This window comes from Helianthus annuus, chromosome 6, assembly GCF_002127325.2.
Source record: "Helianthus annuus cultivar XRQ/B chromosome 6, HanXRQr2.0-SUNRISE, whole genome shotgun sequence".
NCBI lineage: Eukaryota > Viridiplantae > Streptophyta > Magnoliopsida > Asterales > Asteraceae > Helianthus > Helianthus annuus.
Genome location: NC_035438.2, coordinates 41,004,843 through 41,030,703, shown reverse-complemented (window position 1 = coordinate 41,030,703; position 25,861 = coordinate 41,004,843). Strand labels below are relative to the sequence as shown.

Below are 25,861 nucleotides of genomic sequence, written 5' to 3'. Positions count from 1 at the left end.
ATAAAAGAAAAAAACACCATTAATGAAAGAATATAACACCTCTGTATCATATTCTCCACTTCCGACGCCGTTCGATGTAGATAGAAAGAGATCGCAGGACCACCACCACTGCCAATTTCGGCACCACCACTGTCGATCCAGCACCACCACCGCCGCTGCCACTCGCACCAGCACCGCCGCCGCTGCCACTCGCACCAGCACCACCGCCGCTGTCGCTCGCACCACCACCACTGCCGCTGCCGCTCGCACCACCACCGCTGCCGCTGTCGTGTTTGATCTTCCGATTTCCGATTGGCCGCTGTCGTGATTATGAGAGAGATCTTTGATCGTAGATAGATATCATCTGGAGAGAGAGAGAGATTGTAGGGATTATGATTTACAGTTTCCATTTTTTGAATGGATATAAAGACTTTATTACCCCTAGAATTTTCAATTCAGTTCAAAAAATAAATCAAATTTTACAATATGGTCCCTATTAATCTCAACCATTAGATCAAAGATCTAATGGTGTAGATTCTTTCTTACCTTTCTCACACTTTAGGCCTTTTTTACAGGATCCTCTACCATATTTGACATAACTTATTTCTGAGAAAAAATTACGTCTAAACGTAAATTAATCTGAATTTATACCAATACATACATAAAATAAGCACGTAAAACTCGATTACAAAGTTCTTAAAAAGTTAACAGATTTGTAAGTGTTAATGTTGAAAATTGAAAGATATAAGTATACAAAAACACAAAAGGCAAAAAAACCCTCCAAAAAGCAAGTTTCTGTACAACACCTTTGTAAATGTAAAGATATAAAATATAGTTTTGTTGTATTAAAAAAAAATCTAAGGGTCTGTTATTACTTACTATGGGCTTTTTGTTACCTTGCAAAAATATATTGATATACATATATATATATATATATATATATATTAGAGAAGGATCCGTTAGGAACCACCATTTATTGGAAGAATCGCGAGAACCAATGTGCACACAACCAAAAATACCTAAAAAAATATAAAAAAACACAATTTTTTTAATATTTTTATATAAAAATCGCTACTTTTAGTAGCCAAAAATTAAAAGAAAAAAATTTTTGGCTACTAAAAGTAGCGATTTTTATATAAAAAATATAAATTTTTTTGTCTGTTTTAAAGATTTTTTAAGATTTTTTTAGGCTTTTTGGGGGTTTAGTTTTTAGCATTTAGCTTGGGGGGAGGGGGGGGGGGTTAGGGTTTTTTTTTTTTTTTTTTTGGGGGGGGGGGAGGGGGTTTAGGTTTTTTTTTTTGGAGGTGGGGTGGGGGATTTAGGTTTTTTTTTTTGATGGGGGGGGGGGTTAGGTTTTTTTAGGTATAGTGGGTTTATTTTGTTGTGTTCATATTGCTTCCAAGGGCGTACTCACTTATATGTTAAGGTGGGCGGGCGCACCCCTTAAAAAAATAAAATTTAGTGCTAAATTCCCGGTAAAATCCCGACCGCACCCCTTGAAAATTTCCGTCCGCACCCCTTGGAAATTTTCGATCGCCCCCCCTCCCCCCCTAGGAAAAAAAATCTTATGAATTTATAAAAAATTTACGTAAACACTAATTTTTTTTTAAATAGAACCTAATTAACTTTCCACTTAACTAATTAACTTTTATTTAACCCAATTAACTTTCTCTTAACCTTTAACCCAAAACATACCATAGCTCAAGCCCAACCCAATCTAATAATCTAATTTGAACTAAAATATAATAACCCAATCCATCGCAATTTCGGCCACCAAACTCACGAAAACAGCATCTCATCACTATTTTCGGGTATGGTTCGATTATTTTTTTGTTTTCATGTTTTATTTGGATTTTTTGGAGAAATACAGTTGGTAAAAAATTTTGAAATTTTAGTTATTTTGTTGTTTTTTGAAACTTTATTCGGTTGATTTTGTTGTTTTAGTTAAAGTTTACTGTGTTTAAATGGTTAGTTAGAAGAAATCAACAATTAAAACTACAGCTTGATTTTAAAGTTGAAAATTATGTAGTTTGGTGATGATTGTTTAAGTGTTTAGTGTTGAAAATTAGTTGTATGTTATATAGAGAAATGCTTGCTTAGAAAAGTAGCTCTGGATGTTTTGGATATATTTCAAAAAATGAAAACCCATAAAGCAACATTTTAAATATGTTTGTAACGACGTTTGATATGTTTTTGATAATTATATAAATTTTAGCCTTGATATTCTTTTGTTTTACATGACCCGACCTGAAAAATATTCCGCACCCCCATGAAAAAATTCCTGAGTCCGCCACTGATTGCTTCTCGCAATAAAGTTGGTTCTCGCATGAACTCTACCATATATATATATATATATATATATATATAGGGCAAGGATAAATTGAAAACCCAGTTGAGTTGACTAAACCCTGAAAACCCATTAATGACCATTGATTAAGCTTCATGGATGGCTGAGATTTATTTTTGGTCATGGCTGGATTTTGAATCCCTTTTGTCTATTTTTTAATATATTAAAGGTACGTGAAGGGCAATATGGGAAAGCCAATGTTTAATATAATCTCTTTTAAGAAACAAAAGTCTGCATGGGTGTAAGAACTTGTAAGAACTTTACATCAACTACATTATTACCCCCCTAATCTAAAACCCTATATCAGTCTACAAAAATTTCAGAAGACCCAAAAATCACCGGAGACTCACAACCCCTCATATTCTTCAAAATTTCCTAAAACTCTCTCTCTCTCTCATAGTCTTCAACAAACCCTCTCAAATTAACCCCAAAATCAACGGAGAGTCACTCTCTCTCATCATCTTCATCAAACGGATAACTTCAAACAACCACCGAAACACTGAGTCTCTTGTAATCTTCATCAAACCCCCTCAATATGCAGACAAAAAGCATAAATCGAGTGAAAAAGCTGTTAAGATATTGAACAATCGACGCAGATTTCCGACAATCACCGAAGAAAAGAACGTTCGCCGGAAAAATTAGGGTTCCGGTGCGTCGGTTCAGGTTTTTACTTTCTTTTTGATTATCTAAGTGTAAATTAGAGTTAAGTTTGCCCTAGTTTTTTAGTCTGGTGCGTCATAACACTGAACGATGTAAAAGGAATGGACTTTTTTCGGGATTATGTTCTGGAAATAACATATGGGTTTTCTTAAAAGACAGGGGTCCTTCCCAAAAATATTTCTACCATTTGCATAGCCTGTGTGCCGACTAAACTGGTTTGTTTTGGGGGGGTAAAAAGAAGGGTTTTTTTTTATATTTTTTAGGCCTTTGTTTATGTAGAATCCGGACTTTTATATATACAGCTTTGGGTGTTGTTTCATACACATTTGGGTTTAAAAAAAAACATACGGTGTAAGACCATCTGAAAAGCTTGATGTTGCTGTTATGGCATGGAGAAAACGATACCGTGCACGATTTGTGGCACCGACAAAACTGGCACAATCTATAGTCAAAAGTGATGAATACAATAGTTTCAATTTCCGACTAGACTTCCTAATGTTTTTCCTTTAATCAGTTAAGTTAGGGTTTTTACTTTCTTTTGAATAATCTCAAATCGGTATGTAACATTAAATTGTTAGATGTTTTGTTACATTTATGTTTGACAATTTATTTTGTAACAGTGTTGGAAGGCAATGAATCGGACACACCAGCAAAGGATTTGAAAGAAAAGAAAAAAGTATTTTTGTAACTTAAGTATTTTATTTTTTAGGGAACAAGTGTGTTGTATGCGTTGTTAGGTTATATAATAATGTTGCACCTTAACATTTGTGGGGGCAAAATTTTGTAACTTAAGTATTTTATTCATAAAGTTGTTTTACGATACTTTTTTTTTAATTTATCGGTGTTTGGGCCACCGGTGTTGTATATAACAAATAAATGTAAAAGCATTAGGTGAAAAACTGGATATACACGTTAAATAAGGTTACATTATATGTTACTTTATATGTACCATCTTATTAAGGTTACATTCTACAAAAAAAAAAAAAAATGTAACCAATGAGGAAAAATGTTACTTTATATGTACCCTCTTATTAAGGTTACATTCTATAAAATGAGCAATAGGTATTACATTATATGTAACATTTTACCAAAAAAAGTATAAAAAATAACGTTACATTTTCTGTATAATTTCAAAAAATGTAAACACCCAGTATGCAAGAAAAAATGCTTGTTTTTTTACCATTTAAAGGATATCCATATACATAAGAGTGTAACACGTTTTCTTTTCTTTCTCCTCCGACACAAAGTGTTATATTACATCATATTGTTACATAAAGTCGTCTTCCTAGAAAAAGATGTTACATGTTGGTATGTACACTACAAAAAAGATGTTACACGTATTATACATATATATATATATATATGAAGTTACACCACGTGTAAACATACATTTTCTGTATAATTTCAAAAAATGTAAACACCCAGTAAACAAAAAAATGAGCAATAAGTATTACATTATGTGTAACGTCCTTCTACGTTTCATATACACAACCAACAACAGGCTTTAAAACAACAGGAACATTAGGACACCACATTCTAGTGCCATTGGGTGTGTGGTGAACATAAAATTCCTCGTCCGCATGAATACCTACAAAAAAGGTCACGAGTCTTTTAGAAAACGTTGTATTGTTAATAAATTTTAACACGTATAAGTTAAAAAATTTTACTTGTAACATGAAACCTAACAAACTAATGTATTTTACTGTATAGTCAATACAAGTTTAACACGTTTTGCTACAATGCAAACAAAACATGGTGGTACATTTTTTTGGTGTCACCAAAAAGTGTAGATGCTGGTGCATTTTTTTATGTGATCCAAAAATGTAATCTCGAACGTTTTTCCTTTCCAAAAAATATAAAAACTTAATACAAGTGTAACCACACATGTTTTTACCTTCTACTAAATATAAAAGCTTGTTTCATAAAAATAAAAAAATAAAAATGGTATTGTTAATACAAGTTTACCACATTTTCAACCAAACTAACCATAAAAAATACAAAAAAACCAAAAAAAAATCATTCTTTCACATAAACAATGAAAAAAAGTATGTATCACTCGTATGTATCTAAACAAGAAAACCTTAATTTACACAACTACTCGTATGTATTTAAAGCTGTACATTTAATAAAACTGAAAAAAAAGTATCACTCGCCTGGAAACTCTGAAGAAACTCTACTCTCACCCAATGCATCTTCATGGAGTTTCTTGCTATGTTTGATTTTGTCCGATGAATTTTGAAGATCTGCAGCGATGTTTGATTTTGTCTGATGATTTTTGAAGATATGCCATTTTTTGGCTGTTCAACTCAGCCATGTTTGATTTTATCCGATGATTTTTTGAAGATCTGCAGCGATCATCTTTTTTGTGTGGCGATTGTCTGATTTTTTGAAAATCTCAGATCTTGATCGGAGCATCTTTTTTGTTCAAACACACATGCAAAAACCCCACAACTTCATCTCCTTAAAGCCTTAATCACACTGGCAAAACCACCTCCGATTTTATTTTGTTCAGATATGAAACCCAGATGTCAAGACTTGTTCCGATTTGGTTTAAATGTGTGTGAAACATCTAAAATTTATGTGAGATCTGAAAGATTGTGAAGAGAATGATATATGTATAGTTTCAAATGTGTATGAGGATGATTCTTGAAATTAGACATATTAGAGAAAGAGATCAGAGAAATATTAGAGGAAGAGAAATATGAGGATGATTCTTCAAATGTGTATGAGGATGATGGGGGGTGATTCTTCAAATGTGTATGAGGAAGAGATATAAATGAGATGTGAGATGAGAAGTCTTGACATCTGGGTTGAAAATTGTGAGATAGGAAGATGTGAGAGAAGAAGGAAGGTTGTGAAAAGTCTAACAAGTACAACATGCATTAATTAGAAAGATGACAAGAAGGAAGGTTGTGAAGGTATGAGAAAGTCTACGTGTGCAGACATCACCAACCCATCACATAATGTCAAATATGTAAGATAGAAAAAGACTATCATGCCCTTACTCCTTTCAAATATCAATTTAAACGTGGATCAATCCTAGCCACATGTTAGAGTTTTCATGGTTTAGTCAACTGGATTGAGTTTTCTCATTATAATTAGCATATATATATATATATATATATATATATATATATATATATATATATATATAGGTAAAGGATCCTGTACAAAGTCATACTTTTGTAAGAAGTGTGAGAAATAATTTGGTGATGACAAGTGTCCTCTATCTTAATTAATTCAAAAGGGTATATTAGTAATTTACCTTTCTTATCAATTAATTGAGTTTCAAGATAACCGAAAAAAAACTGTCGTCCTATTTTTTTGCAAGATCCAATTCGATTTTCACCTACGTATCATTTCTTCATCATCTTAATCGCAACATCTTTTAATCGTATATTGTTCATATCTTCTTTTCATCATCTTTAAATTGCAATACAATGTTTTTTGGATTCCAGATAAAACACCATGACTTGAATCATAGTCATTGTCTCCAGAATGTATCCAGATGTTTTAAAACACCACGCCATAAACAATGTTTACAGAGAAAACACCATGACTTGAATCATACTCATGGTGTTTTAAATTCTGGGAATGTTTTGTATTGATTCTCCAGATGTTAATACACCATGGTTGTAATCACAATATAATGTTTTTTGGATTCCAGATAAAACACCATGACTTGAATCATAGTCATGGTGTTTTAAAATCTGGGAATATTTTGTATTGATAAAACACCATGACTTGAATCATAGATGTTTAAAACACCACACAATGAACAATGTCTCCAAATAAAACACCATGACTTGAATCATAGTCATGGTGTGTTAAAATCTGGGAATGTTTTGCATTGATAAAACACCATGCCTTGAATCATAGATGTATAAAACACCACGCCATGAACAATGTCTCCAGATAAAACACCATGACTTGAATCATAGTCATGGTGTTTACGATTTTTATACAATGTCTCCAGATAAAACACCATGACTTGAATCATAGATGTTTAAAACACCACGCCATGAACAATGTCTCCAGATAAAACACCATGACTTGAATCATAGTCAATTTATCCAGTTGTTTAAAACACCATGCCATGAATCTGATTACAGTTCTCGTTATGATACTGTATGACGAATATGCAACCAAAGACCTTCTTCAATTAAGGTGAATCATTAATTCCGATATTTAAGGAAAAAGGAGTAAATGTAGGAGTTTTTTGGCCGTGTATGATATGGTTACCATATTTCAAACATTGAAAAAGACACTATTGCCCTTCAATTTTACATAAGGTCCCTCTAATTAAAACACAATTTACATTTTTATACCCTATTGATCTCAACCATTAGATCAAATATCCAATGGTTTAAAACACTTCTTACCCTTCTTACATTTTAGACACTTTTTACCATATCCCTACCCTATATATATATATATATATAGGGAGCCGCTAAAATGAAAACCACTCCCAGTTGTAAGAACCATGAGAACCAGTATCCACCAATCAGGTTTTGACAACAGAAAGGGTAATTTGGTCATTTACCCCAATTGTCTTATCCTTCATCTCTCCTCATTAAATTATATCCAGCTTTTTCTAAAATGTCACACTCTATTTAATCCTCACTTTTGTTTCTCTCTCTCCTCATTTCTCATTTTTTGAATGTCAAAAAGAAAGTCTGATGAAGAACTTCCTTCATCTTCATCCTCATTTTGAATGTCAAAAGCAAACATCATCCCATCTCTCTTTCGATGACATCCAGCCCAACCTCACACCCACCGCCACATCGCAACCACAACCCCCCATCCCCGTTACACGTTGAAGAACCACCACCACCTCCGGCGATGTAAAGGCAAATGAGCAGCGCCGCCGTGAGCGGCGGAGGTCCTGGTCCCCTACCGACGAGTTGATGCCGGTGGCCCCAAATAGAGGCTGAACGCGGTGGTGGGGCGGGGGTTTGGTGGGAGTTGTGCGGAGGCGGAAGGGCGGTGGTGGTTTGTGGGGAGACCGGTGGAGGTTTTTGTGCAGAGATCGGTGATGGTGGTGGTTAGTTCTTCGTAGATCTGTACTTCTTGACATTTTGTCACCACTATGGTGGCACGGCCTCCGGCGATGAGAGAGAGAGAGGAAGCTGTAGAGAGAGAGAGAGAGAGAGAGAGTTAGACGAGAGAAAGAGAACGGTGAAAGAAAGGAGCCGTCGGTTCTAACAGTGGGTTGTTGGCTGGTGGAGGGCCGGCGGCAGCGCCCCCGTGAGCGGCGGAGGTCCCGGATCCAGGTTTGAGTTGGGGGTTTCTTGATTTTTGATGGAGTTTCTTTATTTTGTTTGATGGGGTTTCATTTTTGTTTGATAGGGTTTCTAGATTTTTGTCAGAAGAACTCTATGGGTTTGTTCTTGTTGATTTTTGATCAATGATTTTTGATTTTCTGGTGATTTTTGTTTGATCAGTGAACTATGTTTCTTGTTTTTCTGGTGATTTTTTATCAGTGGATTTGTGGGCTTGATATGTTGGTATTGATCTGTTTGGTTTAGATCTGTTGGTAATGATCTGTTGGTTTTAGATCTGTTGGTATTGATCTGTTGGTGATTGGTGTTCTTTGAATCTGTGAGTTTTGATACGATCGATTTTGGGTGGCGATGATGCAAAAAGAAAACATAGATTTTGATGACGATGGCGCGGCAAGGACGGCGGAGGGTAGGTTTTTTAACCTGCAACCCCACTTTTGCAGCCTTTTGATTATCGGATAATCTGAGCCAAACCCCGTTTTTTTTTTCGATATAAACTTTTGTTTTGATGTTGTTAGTTTTTTATTATTCCCCCCTAGTCGATGATGATAACAATATATCTGAGACACCTCCCGAGTTTGCGATTTCTGCGTGCGTTCGTTTTTTTTTGTAAAAAATTTAAACCGTAAACTTTTTAACGTAAAACGTAAAAAGTTTTACGTAAAACGTAAAAAGTTTTACGTAAAACGTAAAACGTAAAAAGTTTTACGTAAAACGTAAAACATTTTAACGTAAAGCGTAAAAACTTTTACGTAAAACGTAAAACGTAAAAAGTTTAACGTAAAACTTAAAACGTAAAAAGTTTAAAATTTTTAAAGTAAAACGAAAAAATTTTACAACGAAAAAAGTGCACGTAAAAAGTTTTACGTCAAATGTAAAACGTACAACTTTTTAACGTAAACTGTAAACTTTTTATCGTAAAACGTAAAAAACGTGAAGCGTAAAAAGTGTTACGTAATTTTTTTCGTAAGTTTTACGTAAAACGTAAAACGTAAAAAGTTTTACGTAAAACGAAAAAAGTTTTACGTAAAACGTAAATTTTTTTTCGTAAAAAGTTTTTCGTAAAACGTAAAAAGTTTTAGGTAAAACGTAAAACGTAAATTTTTTTAGTAAAACGTAAAAAGTTTTACGTAAATGTCATTGAAAAACCGGCGCGTAAAACTTAAAAACGTAAAAAACGTTAACGTAGAAAATCGGCGTGTAAAACGTAAAAAAATGTTAACGTAAAAAACCGGCGCGTAAAACGTAAAAAAACGTTAACGTAAAAAACCGGCGCGTAAAACGTAAATAACGTTAACGTAAAAAAACGTCGCTTTGAAAAAACGACGCGTGAAAAAGCCGGGCGTAAAAAACGGGGCATCAAAAAACGAGGCGTGAAAAAGCCGGGAGTAAAAACGACGCGTGAATAAGCCGAGCGTAAAAGACGGCGCGTAAAAAAAACGATGCTTGAAAAAACGGCGCGTTAAAAAACGTCGAAAAAACGGCGCGTAAAAATCGTGTAAAAAACGGCGCGTTAAAAAAACGCCGATTGAGAAAAACGACGCCTTAAAAAACGGCGCGTTAAAAAGCGGAGCGTAAAAAAACGGCGCGTAAACAACGACGCTTGAAAAACGGCGCGTTAAAAAACCGCGTTAAAAACGGCTCGTCAAAAAAAAAAACGTAAAACGTAAAAACTTTAACGTAAAACTTAAATTGTAAAAAGTATAAAAATCTTTTAAAAAAATCTGAATTTAAAAATGTTTTTTAATAAAGAAATTATGTTTAAAAAATAAAAGTAATAAAAAACAATTAATGAATAGGACAAAAAGACAATTAAATATAATATATATAAAAAGACAAAAAAAAGTAATTTTACTTAAATACCCTTTTCAATTAAAATATTAAAAAAATAATAACACAAAAACTACTTTTTATTATTTTTAAATACTTTTGATCTTATTCATCCACCATCTTAATCTAATGGCTAGAAAGTGGTTCGCGCAGTTCTTACAACTGGAGGTGGTTTTCATTTTGGCGGTCCTATATATATATATATATATATATATATATATATATATATATATATATATATATATATATATATATATATATATATATATATAGGGGAAGGTTCATTTGAGAAGAAAATTTTATTGAGAAGAAAAAGAATAAAAGGGTATAATTGTAAAACATTAAATAGTTTCTTTCTCATCTCATTTATTATTATGTTTGACTAATTAGTTAGTCATTAAAACTATAATCCTTCACACTAAATATTTTTGCCTACACACATCAAAAGTTATTCTACACATTTCGGAATTTATCCTACACATATTGAAATTTATCCTACACGCCTCGTAATTTATCCTACACGCCTCGTATTTATCCTACACTATAAATGAATTTTTATTTTTATTTTTTATGAAAAATATATATCTTAAAATTAAGTTACAAATTTAATATGTTTAGTTATTAAAGATGAACTACCAATTAATGATGTATGTAAGTTTACTAGTATACCCTTATAGTTACATTAAGTACAAATATTAAATGAAGTCTAATGAAGCATTCCTATTGGTTGAAATTTCTTCTTTTTTCTTCTTACAAAAAATTTCTTCTCATTTGAACCCTCCACTATATAGGGAGAAGATCATGCGAGAACCACCTCTTATTGTGAGAACCGCGAGAACCAATGTGAACACACCAAAAATGCCTAAAAATAGCTAAAAATCACACAAATTTTTTTTTTTGAATATTTTAATATTTTTTATAAAAAAATCGCTACTTTTCGAAACCAAAAAAAAAAAATTTTTTTTTTTAAAATTTTTTTTGGGTTCTAAAAGTAGCGATTTTAACATAAAAAATATTAAAAAATTCAAAAAAATTTTTTAGATTTTTTTTTAATTTTTTTAGATTTTTTTTAGGTTTTTTGGGGGTTTAGTTTTTAGCATTTTAGCTTGGGGTGGGGGGGGGGGTGGGGGGGGGATGGGGGGGTTTAGGTTTTTGGGGGGTGGGGGAGGGGTTTAGGTTTTTTTTTTTGGGGGGGGGGTGGGATTAGGTTTTTTTTAGCATTTAGCTTGAGGGGGGGAGTTAGGTTTTTTTTTTTTTGGGGGGGGGGGGGGGGTTAGGTTTTTTTTTGGGTGGGGGGGTTTAGGTTTTTTTTTGGGGGGGGGGGTGGGGGTTAGGTTTTTTTAGGTTTTTTTTAGGTTTTTTTAGCTATTTTAGGTTGTGTTCACATTGGTTCTCAAGGTTCTCACAATAAGGGTGGTTCTCGCATGAGCCCCTCCCCCACTATATATATATATATATATATATATATATATATATATATATATATATATATAGGGGGCTGCTAGAATGAGAACCACCCCGAGTTGTAAGAACCGCGAGAACTACACCCCACGGAGCGCCGTTCGCCGCGATTTTTTTTTACAAGTAGATGTGTGCATTATAAACACGGCCGTAAAAAATCACGGCGAACGGCGCTCCGTGGGGTGTACTTTTTTACACCTCGTTTGGTGTTTTTTAATTTTTTTCTTTTTTCTTTTTTTTTTCACCAAACTTGAGGTGTAAAAAAGTGCACCCCACGGAGCGCCATTCGCCGTGATTTTTTACGGCCGTGTTTATAATGCACACATCTACTTGTAAAAAAAAATCGCGGCGAACGGCGCTCCGTGGGGTGTAGTTCTCGCGGTTCTTACAACTCGAGGTGGTTCTCATTCTAGCGGCTCCCTATATATATGTATATATATATATATATATATATATATATATATAGTGAAGGGTTCAAATGAGAAGAAATTCTTTGTAAGAAGAAAAAAGAAGAAATTTCAACCAATAGAAATGTTTCATTAGACTTCATTTAATATTTGTACTTAATGTAACTATAAGGGTATAGTAGTAAACTTACATACATCATTAATTGGTAGTTTCATCTTTAATAATTAACTATATTAAATTTGTAACTTATTTTTAAGATATATATTTTTCACAAAAAATAAAAATAAAATTTCATTTATAGTGTAGGATAAATATGAGTCGTGTAGGATAAACTACGAGTTATGTAGGATAAATTTCAATATGTGTAGGATAAATTTCGAAATGTGTAGGATAACTTTTGATGTGTGTAGGCAAAAATATTTAGTGTGGAGGATTATAGTCTTAATGACTGATTAAATAGTCAAACATAATAATAAATGGAGTTAATTACATCGTTAGTCCCTATGGTTTATGTAAATTAACAACCTAAGGTATTAATAGTTTAAAATAACAATATGAGGTATTAACTTTTAATTTTTTAACAAGTTGAGGTACTAACACTAACCTCGTTTATTTTTAACTGATTTCAAACGTATTTTTGTCTTTTTGCAAACAATAATTAATTTTGAAAGATAAACTAAACAAATAACAAAATTTTCGAAAGATAATTATGTTTACCTACGATGGTTTGAAAGGTAATTTAAATCCAATCCACATTTGTCTTTGAAAATGAAAGATGATAGTAATAAAATATTATACACCTTTATGTTTAAAAAGAAAATCACATCTAAACAGTCATCTTCTACATCTCGGTGTTCATCCTTCCCCCACTGGCCTCTCACCTACTTGCCATCGCCCTCACTTCTCGCCAGAAAAAAAATCCGGTCATGCTTTTACTCCATTTTTAACGTAGTCACCATCCAAAAACACATTGATGTCACTCGAAAAACCCATACATACATCTAGGTTGCGGTGGGGGTGTTCTTGATATGGGGTAGACGGAGAGAGGGAAAGAGAGACAGAGAAGAAGAAGAAGAATAGGTTGGATCTAAGATCGAGTTCACCATTAGTTCTTGGATTGTGTGGGTTTTGGATTATTGTGGTTGATAGGAGACGAATGGAACTCGGACATAGTGGTGGCAAGTTATGTCGAGAGTGAAGGTGGTGTGTGGTGGTGGAGTTCTGGTGTTGTGGTGGACTGGTGGTGCACAAGTCAGGTCTTCTTTTAATTTTATTAAAATTACAAAAGAAATCCACGTAGAATTATTGCCCCTATAAAGTAATTTTTAAAAAAGCTGATTTGCACAATGATCCCTCAATGTTTCTATTTTATACCACAAATTAATTATTGTTTGCAAAAAGACAAAAATACCCTTGAAATCAGTTAAAAATAAACGAAGGTTAGTGTTAGTACCTCAGCTTGTTACAAAATTAAAAGTTAATACCTCAGATTGTTATTTTAAACTATTAATACCTTAGGTTGTTAATTTGCATAAACCACAGGGACTAACGATGTAATTAACTCTAATAAATGAGATGGGAATAAAACTATTTAATGTTTTACAATTATACCCTTTTATTCTTTTTCTTCTTAATAAAATTTTCTTCTTAAATGAACCTTCCCCTATCTATACTTTATAATAAAAAAAACTCAATTGAGGACACATGTCATTATACGGTGAGTCCTCGCCTAAACCCATTATTTAATATATGTATTTATTTAATTTAAAATAATGTATTATTTAATTGTAAAATATCAGTTTTATCGTTCACCGTTTCAAATTAAATTATAAATTGAAATCGTGACTCATCTTTTAAAATTTGGAAAACTTCAGTTTTCTTATTTTTTATTTTAAAATATACGTTGATTTAATTTTATTATCTATTTAATTTAAAATTATTTATTGTTTTCAAATTATAAATTAAGTTTCCTTATTTTCTTTAAAAGCATTTTTTATTTTGTTGATTTTTTAGTTAAAATCTTGAAAATTTTAAACATCATATCTTCCTATACTAATAAATGAAAATCTTTTTTTGGAAAAAAAGAGTAGACATTCGTTTTGCTCCCTGTGGTTTGGTCGTTTTAACGATTTTTCCTTAGTCATTTAAAAATAACCATTATCCTCCAATAGTTTGCTGTGTTTTTTCCAATCAGCTCAGTTAACTCATACACTTAAAGGAATGGTATTTCGGTAATTATATATATAAGTACTAAATTATTTATTATTAGTTACTTAAATATGTTTTGTCTTTTTATTTATTGATACGGAATTAAAAAAAATACAAAACCTGTGGTTTTAAAGATATAACTTTTTTATTTGGTATATAAAATTACATTTATTCAACCCGTTTAATATATAAAATTATATTTATTCAACTCGTACAATAAATGAGGTTTTTAAATATATATTTATAAAATTTATTTTATTCAACCCCGTGTAATACACGGGGTTCTAACCTAGTATATATATATATATGCTTAAATGAGTTGTTTTTTGTCAACTCGCTCATATTGATGTAATGTTTGAGATCATGTGTAAGATACAATTATTGTATTCGTGTGATATTTTTAGCTCTATTGGATTCAATTTACCAATCACGAACACGATCCGTTTAACGCACATAAATATAACCATGATGGATAGTGCAATATATAAAATCTACATATTAACCTTCAACTATACAGAGACTGTAATGTAAGGATTGTGTTTCTAGTTTTATCAAAATACTCCTTAATTATAGTTGTAAGAGTATTTTTTTATCACTTTTATATCACAGACTTTGAACTTATAAAGAAATAAGAATTATTTAATAGGATGGAGATACAATAGGAAGTTTATTTGGCTAGGAAGGATAGGAAGTAATCTTGACCATCCATTAAGTTAATCAAGGGCTAAGATTAAATCAGGGAAATTGAAAGGAAGAAAAGAGGCGCGTGAGTTTTTTCAAGGGCATTCTAGTCAATCCAAGGCAATAGTTTCTCTCTCCTCCAATTCCCCCCCCATTTTTTAAACGTTAATAACTCTTTCATACGACATTATTTTTTTATAAAAATTCCACTAAAAAAACGAACGTTTTTTTATCTTTAAAACGAGTATACTATTGCTATATTTAAAAAAAAAAAATTTAAAACCCAGTTCCGTAAAACGCAATAAAAAAACCACCAGTTACGTAAAATGCAATGAAAAAAAAAACCTAAAAAATGACATTTTTCTAAAACGCAATGCACCAAAAAACACAAAGAAATGACTTATTTGTAAAACGCAATGGCCAGAAAACACACAGAAATGTCTTATTTGTAAAACGCAATGACCAGAAAACACATAAAAATGTGTTTTTACCTAAAACGCAATGCACCAAAAACACAAAGAAATGACTTATTTGTAAAACGCAATGGCCAGAATACACTTAAAATGTCTGTTTCCTAAAACGCAATGGACTGAAAACACATAAAAAAGTGTTTGACCTAAAACGCAATGCACAAAAAACACAAAGAAATGTCTTATATGTAAAACGCAATGGCCAAAAAACACTTAAAAATGACTCATTCTAAAAAGCAATGAACTGAAAACACCTAAAAAATGTGTTTTACCTAAAACGCAATAACTAAAAACACTAAAAATGTGTTTTTTTTCTAAAACGCAATAGCCAGAAACAACATAAAACTCTCTTATTTCTAAAACGCAATGGACACATAAAATTGTCTGTCACTGTGAACTGTCTAAATTGTCTACGAATTACTGTCTTCGAAATGAGCCAATTTCTGGAAAATTAATTTTTCAACCCCAGGCAGGGGCTCTGCCCCTTGGACCCCGCCAGGGGCTGCCGCCCCTGGGACCCCGCTACCGGGGGCTGCCGCCCCCGGATCCTCGCAAAGATCATAAAACGCAATGACTAAATCAAAAACCCAGATCGTGAAAATGAAATTAAAGTGGATTGAAGCCGATTTCTTCATCAATTGACGAAATTTGAATGATAGAAACACTTATCAACGCTCGAATCGAACGAATCGAGTGATTATCTCCAAAATCACCGGAAAAAACGAGATTTTTTTATGAAATTAAACTGGATTTTCTTCAAAAAAAGCTGAAGAACACGTTGATCGGGTTCTGAATCATTGATTGGTGATGAAAATCGCACTATAATGTAGTGATTATTGAGATAGAAAGTGAAGAAATAGTTGAAGATGGTGGGTTTTGAAAATGGTGGGTTTTTTAATTTACTGGGTTTTGAAAAAAGGAAGAAGAAGGAGTTGGATTGACTAAAATACCCTTTCTCTTTATTTTAAAATTTAGCACATGTCATAATCCTATGTCTTCCTATCCTTCCTAGCGAAAATTAATTTCCTATTTGATCTTTTCCCTTATTTAATATATTTGAAATAAAGTCTCTTTATTTCGGAAACCAACTTCGTATTAATGTCCAATTCGTTACTTGAACTCAGGTTTTATAGAAATAGGCATTATACTTTCATAAAGTATATATATACTTTATGAAACTATAATGCATTTTTTATAATCTTTAGTATTGATAAATTTGCAATGAAAGAATTTAGTTTGGGAACTTTATTTTAAATAATTAAGTGATCACCCCACAAATTAATAATAGTACTTACTTTGGTGTGTATCCTAAACAATTGATTTATCACATATTACAAAACGTGGTAGTTGGCGATTAAAATAGTCACCAATTGCATAGCTAGTGACCAAACTTTTTGGCAACCCTTGGTTATAAAAGTGAAGAAGGAAGAACACCAAAGACACTCACCAGCAGAAGAGAACTCAAACATCTATCTCATCACTGAGGTCTCTCTTTCTTTCTTGAGCTTAAAGTTCTAATATTTCAATCTCTAATTTGGTATACATATATCTTATCTTGCTTTTTGTTACATGTGTATGCAGGTTATCAAATATCTAACAACATGGGTGCAGGTGGGCGGATGTCAGACCCATCTGAGGGCAAAAACATCCTAGAACGTGTCCCCATTGATCCACCATTCACTCTAAGTGATCTAAAGAAAGCAATCCCTGCTCACTGCTTCGAACGATCCGTCATCCGTTCCTCTTACTATGTTGTTCACGACCTCATTGTTGCCTATGTCTTTTACTTCCTTGCCAACACATACATCCCTCTTCTCCCTACCCCATGGGCTTACTTAGCATGGCCAGTATACTGGTTTTGTCAAGCTAGCATCCTCACTGGCCTATGGGTCATTGGTCATGAGTGTGGACACCATGCCTTTAGTGACTACCAGTTGATCGATGACGCTGTTGGATTCGTCCTCCATTCTGCTCTTTATACCCCTTATTTCTCTTGGAAATACAGCCATCGGAACCACCATGCCAACACGAATTCACTTGATAACGATGAAGTTTACATTCCTAAACGCAAGTCCAAAATTGCCATTTACTCAAAGCTTCTTAACAATCCCCCAGGTCGAGTGTTCACTTTGGTTTTCAGGTTAACTCTAGGGTTTCCTTTGTACCTCTTGACTAACATTTCTGGCAAGAAGTACGGGAGGTTCGCCAACCACTTTGATCCACTAAGTCCTATTTTCACCGAGCGTGAACGGATTCAGGTTGTTATATCTGATATTGGTATTCTCGCGGTTTTGTATGCAACTAAGCTTCTTGTAGACGCGAAGGGGGCAGCTTGGGTGACAAGCATGTATTTAATTCCGGTGCTAGGTGTTCACATGTTTTTCGTGTTGATCACGTATTTGCACCACACCCATCTCTCATTACCTCATTATGATTCAACCGAATGGAACTGGATTAGAGGGGCATTATCGACAATCGATAGGGATTTCGGATTCCTGAATAGGGTTTTCCATGATGTCACCCACACTCATGTCTTGCATCATCTGATCTCGTACATTCCACATTATCATGCAAAGGAGGCAAGGGACGCAATCAAGCCAGTCTTGGGTGAGTTTTATAAGATCGACAGGACCCCGATTTTCAAGGCGATGTGGAGAGAGGCCAAGGAATGCATCTACATCGAGCCGGATGAAGATAGTGAACACAAAGGTACATATTGGTACCATAAAATGTAATCGTTGTACACGAGCAATGCAATGTATGCTTAATTAAGTGTCCAACTTTGTATTCACTATATGCTAAGGGTTGTGCATGGCTCAACCGTGCATATCGATTATGTATTTTTTTATATAATTTACCAACGTTCAAAAAAAAAATGTATAGCAGTGGCCGATCTGTGTGAAATTTCTTACTTGTGGTCTTCTTTGAGTACAGCTATCATTTCTAAATTCTAATGCATAAAATACAACTAATTTTCTTTACGTCGCGCGTTGCGGCTAAACCGAGCAAATAATAATATGAAATAAACGTGATTTGAAAATAAAACATTTTGTTTAAAAAAACCAAACCATTAGAACGGTCTAGTTTATCATTGTACTGTTTTACGATACCAAATAAATACTTTATTTTGAGCACAACTTCGTTTTTAACAAAACTTATAACGAAATGTCAAAGGAAAAAATCAAGCACAACTCCGTACTTAAGTGTTTAGAAAAAAGTTATAAACGTCAATTATTAAAGAAGTATCAAATTGTTTGATTAATTAATATATGTTCTAAAAGAGAAAAAAAATTATTAAAAATGGTAAAGGAAACATATGGTTCTAAAAAAGAAAAAAAATAAAATATGTTATTAAAAGTAAATATAATAATAAATTATTATAATATATTAAATAAAAAATAATAAAAAGCTATATATTATTTTAAAAATAAAGTTACTATTCAGCATACTTTGTCAAGTGTATATATATACTTAGCCACACTATTAATTCGATAAAACCCACTTAGGCATTTTATCGATCACTCGGTGGACATTATTTTTAGTCCATGATAATAGTTCAATTTTGTCATACTAAATCATCGTGTTTCTTTCAATTTAACAAATTCATATATTTCTCAACATCAAGTTAACATAAACTTTCAATTATCATAAACTAATTTATCAAACTACATACAAAAATTTGGGTTTTCATCACTATGTAAAAAACCCATTTCACCACATAGATGGAGTTTCATCCAAGCATCTAGTTTTGTCAAGTATTTCATATTTCTTGTAAATATGATGATTATATGCACACTTTAACATCACTATAACATCAATTTTATCCTATCATCAAAGCCCACTTCATGTCATGTATGAACACTTGACCTAGTCTCTAGATTGTTCAAGTATTTCACATATACTAGCAAGTATGGTGATCATAAACATAAATACATCATCAATTTCACCAAACTAACAATAATATTAAACTCAAGGTTATCACCTTCAAGTTCCTCTTCACATGAAATTCATGAAATGAAGTTTTACAACATACCTTATGCTTGGTAAGATTAGATGATCACGAATTTGAGATCATGCATCGATTCCATGATGAATCCTTCTTTAATTTTGACATTTTCTTGATATTTTGGAAGAAGTCTTCTTCTTCTCTCACTATATACATGAAGGGGTATGGTCCCAAAAAGCCGCGCAACCCTCCATCAAGGGTGCGCGTGGAACCATACTCCTTATTCTAATAAACTTCCTATCACGAGCTTCGCGCGAGCTACACCACTTTCCTGCTCTATGTCGCGAGAGGGCTCGCCCACAAGAAGCTCCGATATCAGCACTTAGCATACTAAAGGAGCACACAGCCATACTAACTCGCGCGGGTTAGTTAGATGCTCAGCAAGAACCACACAGGGAGGCAGCGCAAGGCTGCCCCCGGTGGTACACAAGGTACAAGTGGCAGTGAAAAAGAGCCAATGAGCGTCCAGCAGGCTCTGTTCAATCGTGCGCCACGATCGTCTGACGAGAAGTACTCAAGGACGCCTACGTGGCACCAATCAGAGGACGGAGACATCTGTCCCACGATCTCCACTTGTCTGCTGATGGCAGAAGAACAGCAGGGCCGACAACAATGACACGTGGCTCCAATCAAGGCGCGCCAGCGCCGAAGAACTTCTAGAAGCCACTAAACGGTTGACACTAGTGAGACAAAGAGCATATCCGTTATGTTGTCCATTTCCGGCCCAAGGCCCATCAGCCCATTCCCTCTTACACCTCTTCCGGCTATAAATAGAGACCTCATTCCACAGGTTAAACATTCTATTCCCTTTACTCTCACTCTTAACACTTGATTATCCTCCAAAAGCAATCGCTTATTCTCACGCCGGAGCCCGGTTAAGAGGGAAACCCCCACATTCCCCTCTTGACGAGTAACGGTGTTCTGTTTTGCAGGAGTCTTAACATCAAAGTCGGAGCTCAGATATTTATTAGAAGATTAACCACTATGGTAGAAACATAAACCAAACTGATTAGTCCCCATAATTAGTTCAGTGTTTCTTCATTGGCGCCCACCGGTTTTTTCTATAACCATCTTCATCTTCTTTTTTCTGAGTTTTTGACATCGTTCGTCCTTCGATCATGACTGGTCAAGGAATCATTCACGAGTTCGGCTTCGGAGCCAACTCTAATGCGGCGTTGGGTGAAGGAATCCAAAACCTCCAAGCCCAGCAAATCGAAGAAATTGGTGAAGTCGAAGTAACCAATACTGGGGGCCCGCGCGGGAGCATCACCCGCATCACTCAGACGGTCACCCCAGGGAATAACGACGAGGGACCTTCAAACCCAACACCACCTCAGAATGTCTCAGCGTTGCTAGGGCTACCAGAGGGCGAAACTCCAGCCTCATGGTATGCCAAGAATATCGCCACAATAAACGCAGCGTACCAATCTCTGATTGTGCAGCAAGCAGTCTTGACGGCAGAACCGTCCTTGGTCACTCCTCAAAGTCAGGGGGCACGCCAGATGCCCCCACCGCCAAATCTCCAAGGCAGAATCAACAGGCCACCACCCACCAGGTGTCTAAGCGTGCAGGACACACGCGACACAAGGGGAGAAACGGAAAGCTACTACGACTATCCGTCAAACCTTCAAAGAGGTCCTGTTCATAGCCGGCTCACGCCGTGCAACATGAACAACGATTGGGAAGAGACAGACCCGAATGATCCAACTTGGGAAGACGACGAGGGCTCGTCAGTCTTCAACCGCTTGCAGAGGAATCACGAATACTTCAAACCGCGACAGCATGTCGGGTATACAGAAGAAGCTGAAAGGGATTTCCGCCTGGCCTACAGGCCAGCGGAAGCTGCGGAGCATTCAAAATTCATCCCGAAAATCGCACTAGCGCCGCTTTCAAGAGAAAAGTTACCTTCGACTGTCGGGAAGTTCAACGGATTGACTGATCCGGATGATCACGTCAGAACTTTCACCAACGTAGGTTGCTTGGGTGGTTGGAACATGCCTATGTGGTGTCACTTGTTTATTCAATCCCTTACCGGGGCTGCTCGCGCCTGGTTCGACAGCCTTCCACCAGGGAAGATCAAATCATGGGTAGATTTCAAGACACAGTTTTTGAGCTACTTCAGCCAACAACGACGCTACCAGCGCGACACTGCTAAAGTAGAAGATATCTGGCGAAGGGATGGTGAAGGTCTGGAAGATTTCATCACCCGTTTTAACAAGGAATGTTTGGAGATAGGCGGCGTAAGCGAACAGCTCATGCGTTGTCATTTCAAGAAAGCCATTCGTTGTGATAGTCTCATCAGAACTATCACAGGCAAAGACGGAATGCCAAAAGAATGGGATAAACTCATGGAAGCCGCAAAAATTGTTGCGTAAACCGAAGAATCACTCGCTGGGAACAAAAGTTATCTCTGAATATCGATTCTCCAGAGGGAACATGCGCGACAACAACAGACGCAACAGATACAAGGGTAATGATTGGAAGTCTGGGAGACCAAGGGGCCATGACGAAAGGCCGCGCTATAGAGAGGACACACGTGAAACAATAGACCGGATCAGTTATTGGAAGGCAGTCAAAGATGATAATCGTGACAAGCACTGGACTCCGCTCATAAAAACGCCAAAAGAGGTGTTGATGACGGAAAACCATGATTTCAAGGCTCCCAGACCTATGACAAACAAGAAGGGGCAATACCCCAACTTGTACTGCGATTTTCATAAAGACTCAGGGCACTTGACCGATGATTGCTATAGTTTGCGCCAAGAGATCGAGAGAGCACTTAAAAGTAGTAAGCTAAGCCACTTGGTGAAGAACGTGCGCAAAGAAACTCGTCAGCTCCAGCGCCATGACGAAGGAAATCACAAGAAAGTCCGACGCTTAGAGACCCACATGGTCAACGGACCAAGATATAGCGCAAAAGAGAAAGGCAAGCGCCCATATGAGCCTTCATGGTAAGAGCAACAGGTCATTTTCCCGGTAGTGCGCGGCGGTCCTCGCGCCACACGACCCGTCGTCATCACCGGTATCATCGGCCACTATGAAACAGAGTACATATTCATTGATCCAGGAAGTACAGCTGACATCATTTATGAACAGTGTTTTAATCAATTTGACGAAGAGGACAAAGCGAGACTCGAGCCAGTTGATTATCCTTTGTCCGGATTTTGCAACGAGATGGTTTTCCCACTCGGTCAGATCAGCTTCCCCGTCACACTTTCCGACGGGAAGCATTCAAGAACAACAAGCGTGAATTTCATGGTGATGCCCGTGAAATCAAGGCATGATGTGTTAATTGGGAGGGAGACCCAAGGCGAGTTGAACATGGTGACCTCAACTCCCCACTCTGCGATAGGGTTCCCAACCAAAACGGGAGTAGCAATCATCTATGCCAAGAAGGAAGTAATGTCAACTGAAGAATTGCGCCCAGTAAAAGCGGCGAAGGTTTCCACAACTGAGCCCAAAAAATGGGTTTAAAACCGCAAATACCCAGAGCAAACAGTGACAATTGGCCACGCCATTTCGTCAGACATCCGAACGTGTTTAAAGCAATTATTGTTCCGAAATATGGATATCTTTGCCTGGACCCCGGCAGACATGACCGGCGTCCCGCGCAACATAACCGAACATTGCTTAAACACTTACCCTTCTGTTGAACCAAAGGTCCAAAGAAGGCGCAGCTTAGGAGCAGACAAAACGAAAGCAATGAATGAGCAAGTATGTGAGCTGCTCAAGGCTGGGATTTTGCGAGAAGTGCGTTATCAGAGTTGGGTCGCGAACCCAGTAATGGTGGAAAAGTCGAATGGTGGATGGCGAATGTGCGTAGATTATACCGATCTCAACAAGGCGTGCCCTAAAGATTGCTATTCTTTGCCCGAGATCGATAAAAAGATAGACTCTCTCGCGCCATATAGATGGAAGTGTTTCTTGGATTGCTACAAGGGTTATCATCAAGTCCAAATGAAACTTGAAGATGAGGACAAGACTGCTTTTAGAACCGATCTTGGAATCTTTTGTTACACAAAGATGCCATTCGGTCTGAAGAATGCTGGCGCAACATACCAACGCTTGATGGACAAGACCTTCGCGGGGGACATTGGAAAGCACATTGAAGTTTACATCGATGATCTAGTGGTTAAAAGTCCCGAAGAGGACCAAATGTTGAAGGACATCGAAAAGACGTTCAATTTATTGCGCAGTGTGAATATGAAGCTAAATCCAGCAAAGTGTTCTTTTGGCATGGAAGAAGGGAAGTTTTTAGGCTTCATAGTCACAAACGGCGGTTTTAAAGTGAACCCAGAGAAAGTCCAGGCCATAGAGCGAATGCCATCGCCGCGAACAATCAAAGAGATGCAACGGTTGGCCGGCCGCCTAGCCGCGCTTAACCGTTTTCTTTCCAATCACGCCGCGAAGTCGTACCCCTTTATCAGTACGTTGCGCAACTGTGTAAAGAAACAAGAGTTCAAATGGACCCCCGAGGCAGAGACAGCTTTTCAGCAAATGAAAGAATGTTTGATCGAGCTCCCTACCCTGACTGCACTATTCGAAAAAGAACCACTCATACTGTACTTGTCTTCTTCGGATAAGGCAGTAGGGTCGGTATTACTAGTAGAAAGAAATGGAGTCCAAACTCCAATTTATTACGTCAGCAGGGTACTCACTGACCCGGAAACAAGATATTCCACGATGAAAAAATTGGTTTTTGCGCTACTACATGCCTCCCGACGGCTGCGCAGATATTTTACAGGGCATGTGATAACCGTGCTTACCAACTTCCATATCGGCATGATATTGCAGAAACCTGAAACGTCCGGGCGGTTAGCAAAATGGGCCATAGAGCTGGGAGGCCACAACATTTTGTACAGGCCGCGCCCAGCCATCAAGGGCCAAGTCCTTGCGGACTTCATCACAGAAGTCCCAGTTGATAAAATCAAAGAATGTGAGCTGATAGAGACCCCTGAAAAAGACACGACAAATGAGACTTGGATGCTTTATACCGATGGGGCATCAAATGAGGACGGCGCGGGAGCAGGACTGCGCCTTGTGAGCCCTGAGAATCATGAATTTACTTACGCCATCAAGTTGGACTTTAAAAACACCAACAACGAGGCGGAATACGAAGCATTTCTGGCAGGCTTACGCCTCGCCATCAAAATGGGAGCTAAAAATTTACAAGCACACGTTGATTCACTCCTGATAGCCACCCAAGTTAACGGTATATACGATGCAAAGGGCGAGGTTATGGCCCTATATCTAGAGCAAGCGAAAGAACTGCTTCAGCAGTTCCAGTCTCACAAGGTAGTCCACATTAATCGCTCTGAAAACAAACCAGCTGATGCCTTGAGCAAGCTTGCTTCAACTTCCTTTCAACACCTTGCTAAAGATGTAAGAATCGAAGTACTCAAGAATCCATCAGTCTTGTTGCGACAAGTAAACGTGATCGAGATGGGGCAACCATCCTGGATGACCCCTATAATCCAATATTTGCAAGAGGGGATACTCCCTGAAAATAGAGCAGAGGCGAGGAAGATCCAAAACAAGGCCCTGCATTACGAAATGAATGGCGGTATACTGTACCGAAAATCCTTCTTGGGGCCATTGCTGCGCTATGTGGACCCCCAAGATGCCAATTACCTGATCAGGGAGATCCACGAAGGGATCTGTGGCATCTACGCAGGTCCACGCATGGTTGTCACAAAAATTATGAACGCTGGATATTACTGGCCAGGGATGCACGTTGATGCCCTGAAGGAGTTACGCAAGTGTGATTCCTGTCAGCGACACTCTCCAAAAACCCTGCGCCCCAAAAACGATCTTATCCCTGTATCCACTGCTTGGCCTTTTCAGCAGTGGGTCATTGACATGGTGGGACCCTTCCTAGAGGCCCCTGGCGCCGTAAAATTTATAATAGTAGCCGTGGATTACTTCACAAAGTGGGTGGAGGCCAAAGCTCTAGCTTCAACTACAGCTATGATGGTACGCAAGTTCATTTTGGAGCACATCATCTGCAGGTTCGGCCTACTACTCAAGATTATAACCGATAACGGCACCAACTTTGCGTCCGAAGACCTCCAGAATTGGATGAAAGAGATGAAAATCGAACACACTTTCACATCCGTTGTGCATCCTCAAGGCAACGGACAGGTGGAAAGCGTGAACAAATGTATTGTCGAGGGGATAAAGGCCCGACTGGGCACAAAGCGAAGAGGCTGGGTAGATGAGCTCCCGAGCATCTTGTGGGCTCACCGAACCATGCCAAAGACTAGCACCGGCGAAACCCCTTTTAGCCTAGTCTATGGCTCAGAAGTGGTTATCCCGGCTGAAGTTGGCCTACCCTCCCCGCGCTTGACAGCAGTCAACGCAATCGACAATGAGGCAGAGCGACGTCTTGACCTGGATTTGTTGGAAGAAAGGCGCGAAATCGCGCGAATCAGAGAAGCCAAGTACAAAACACAACTGGAGAGGTACTACAACACATGAGTCCGCATCTGTACCTTCACTCCAGGAGAATACGTCTTCCGAGACAATGAAG

General features: G+C 36.7%; 1 protein-coding gene across 1 annotated transcript; it reads left to right on the top strand.

The window, feature by feature from the left end:
- Nucleotides 1–16,762: 16,762 nt before the first annotated feature.
- Nucleotides 16,763–18,211, top strand: LOC110894444 (delta(12) fatty acid desaturase DES8.11). Its single transcript, XM_022141673.2, has 2 exons — nt 16,763–16,811; nt 16,908–18,211. Exon 2 carries the CDS (start codon nt 16,928–16,930, stop codon nt 18,059–18,061), a length of 1,134 nt encoding a protein of 377 aa, XP_021997365.1. The 5' UTR covers nt 16,763–16,811; nt 16,908–16,927; the 3' UTR covers nt 18,062–18,211.
- Nucleotides 18,212–25,861: the final 7,650 nt, after the last annotated feature.

Excerpts from the sequence above, each read along its gene's own strand:
- LOC110894444 (XM_022141673.2), top strand. The coding sequence starts at position 16,928 with ATGGGTGCAGGTGGGCGGATGTCAGACCCATCTGAGGGCAAAAACATC.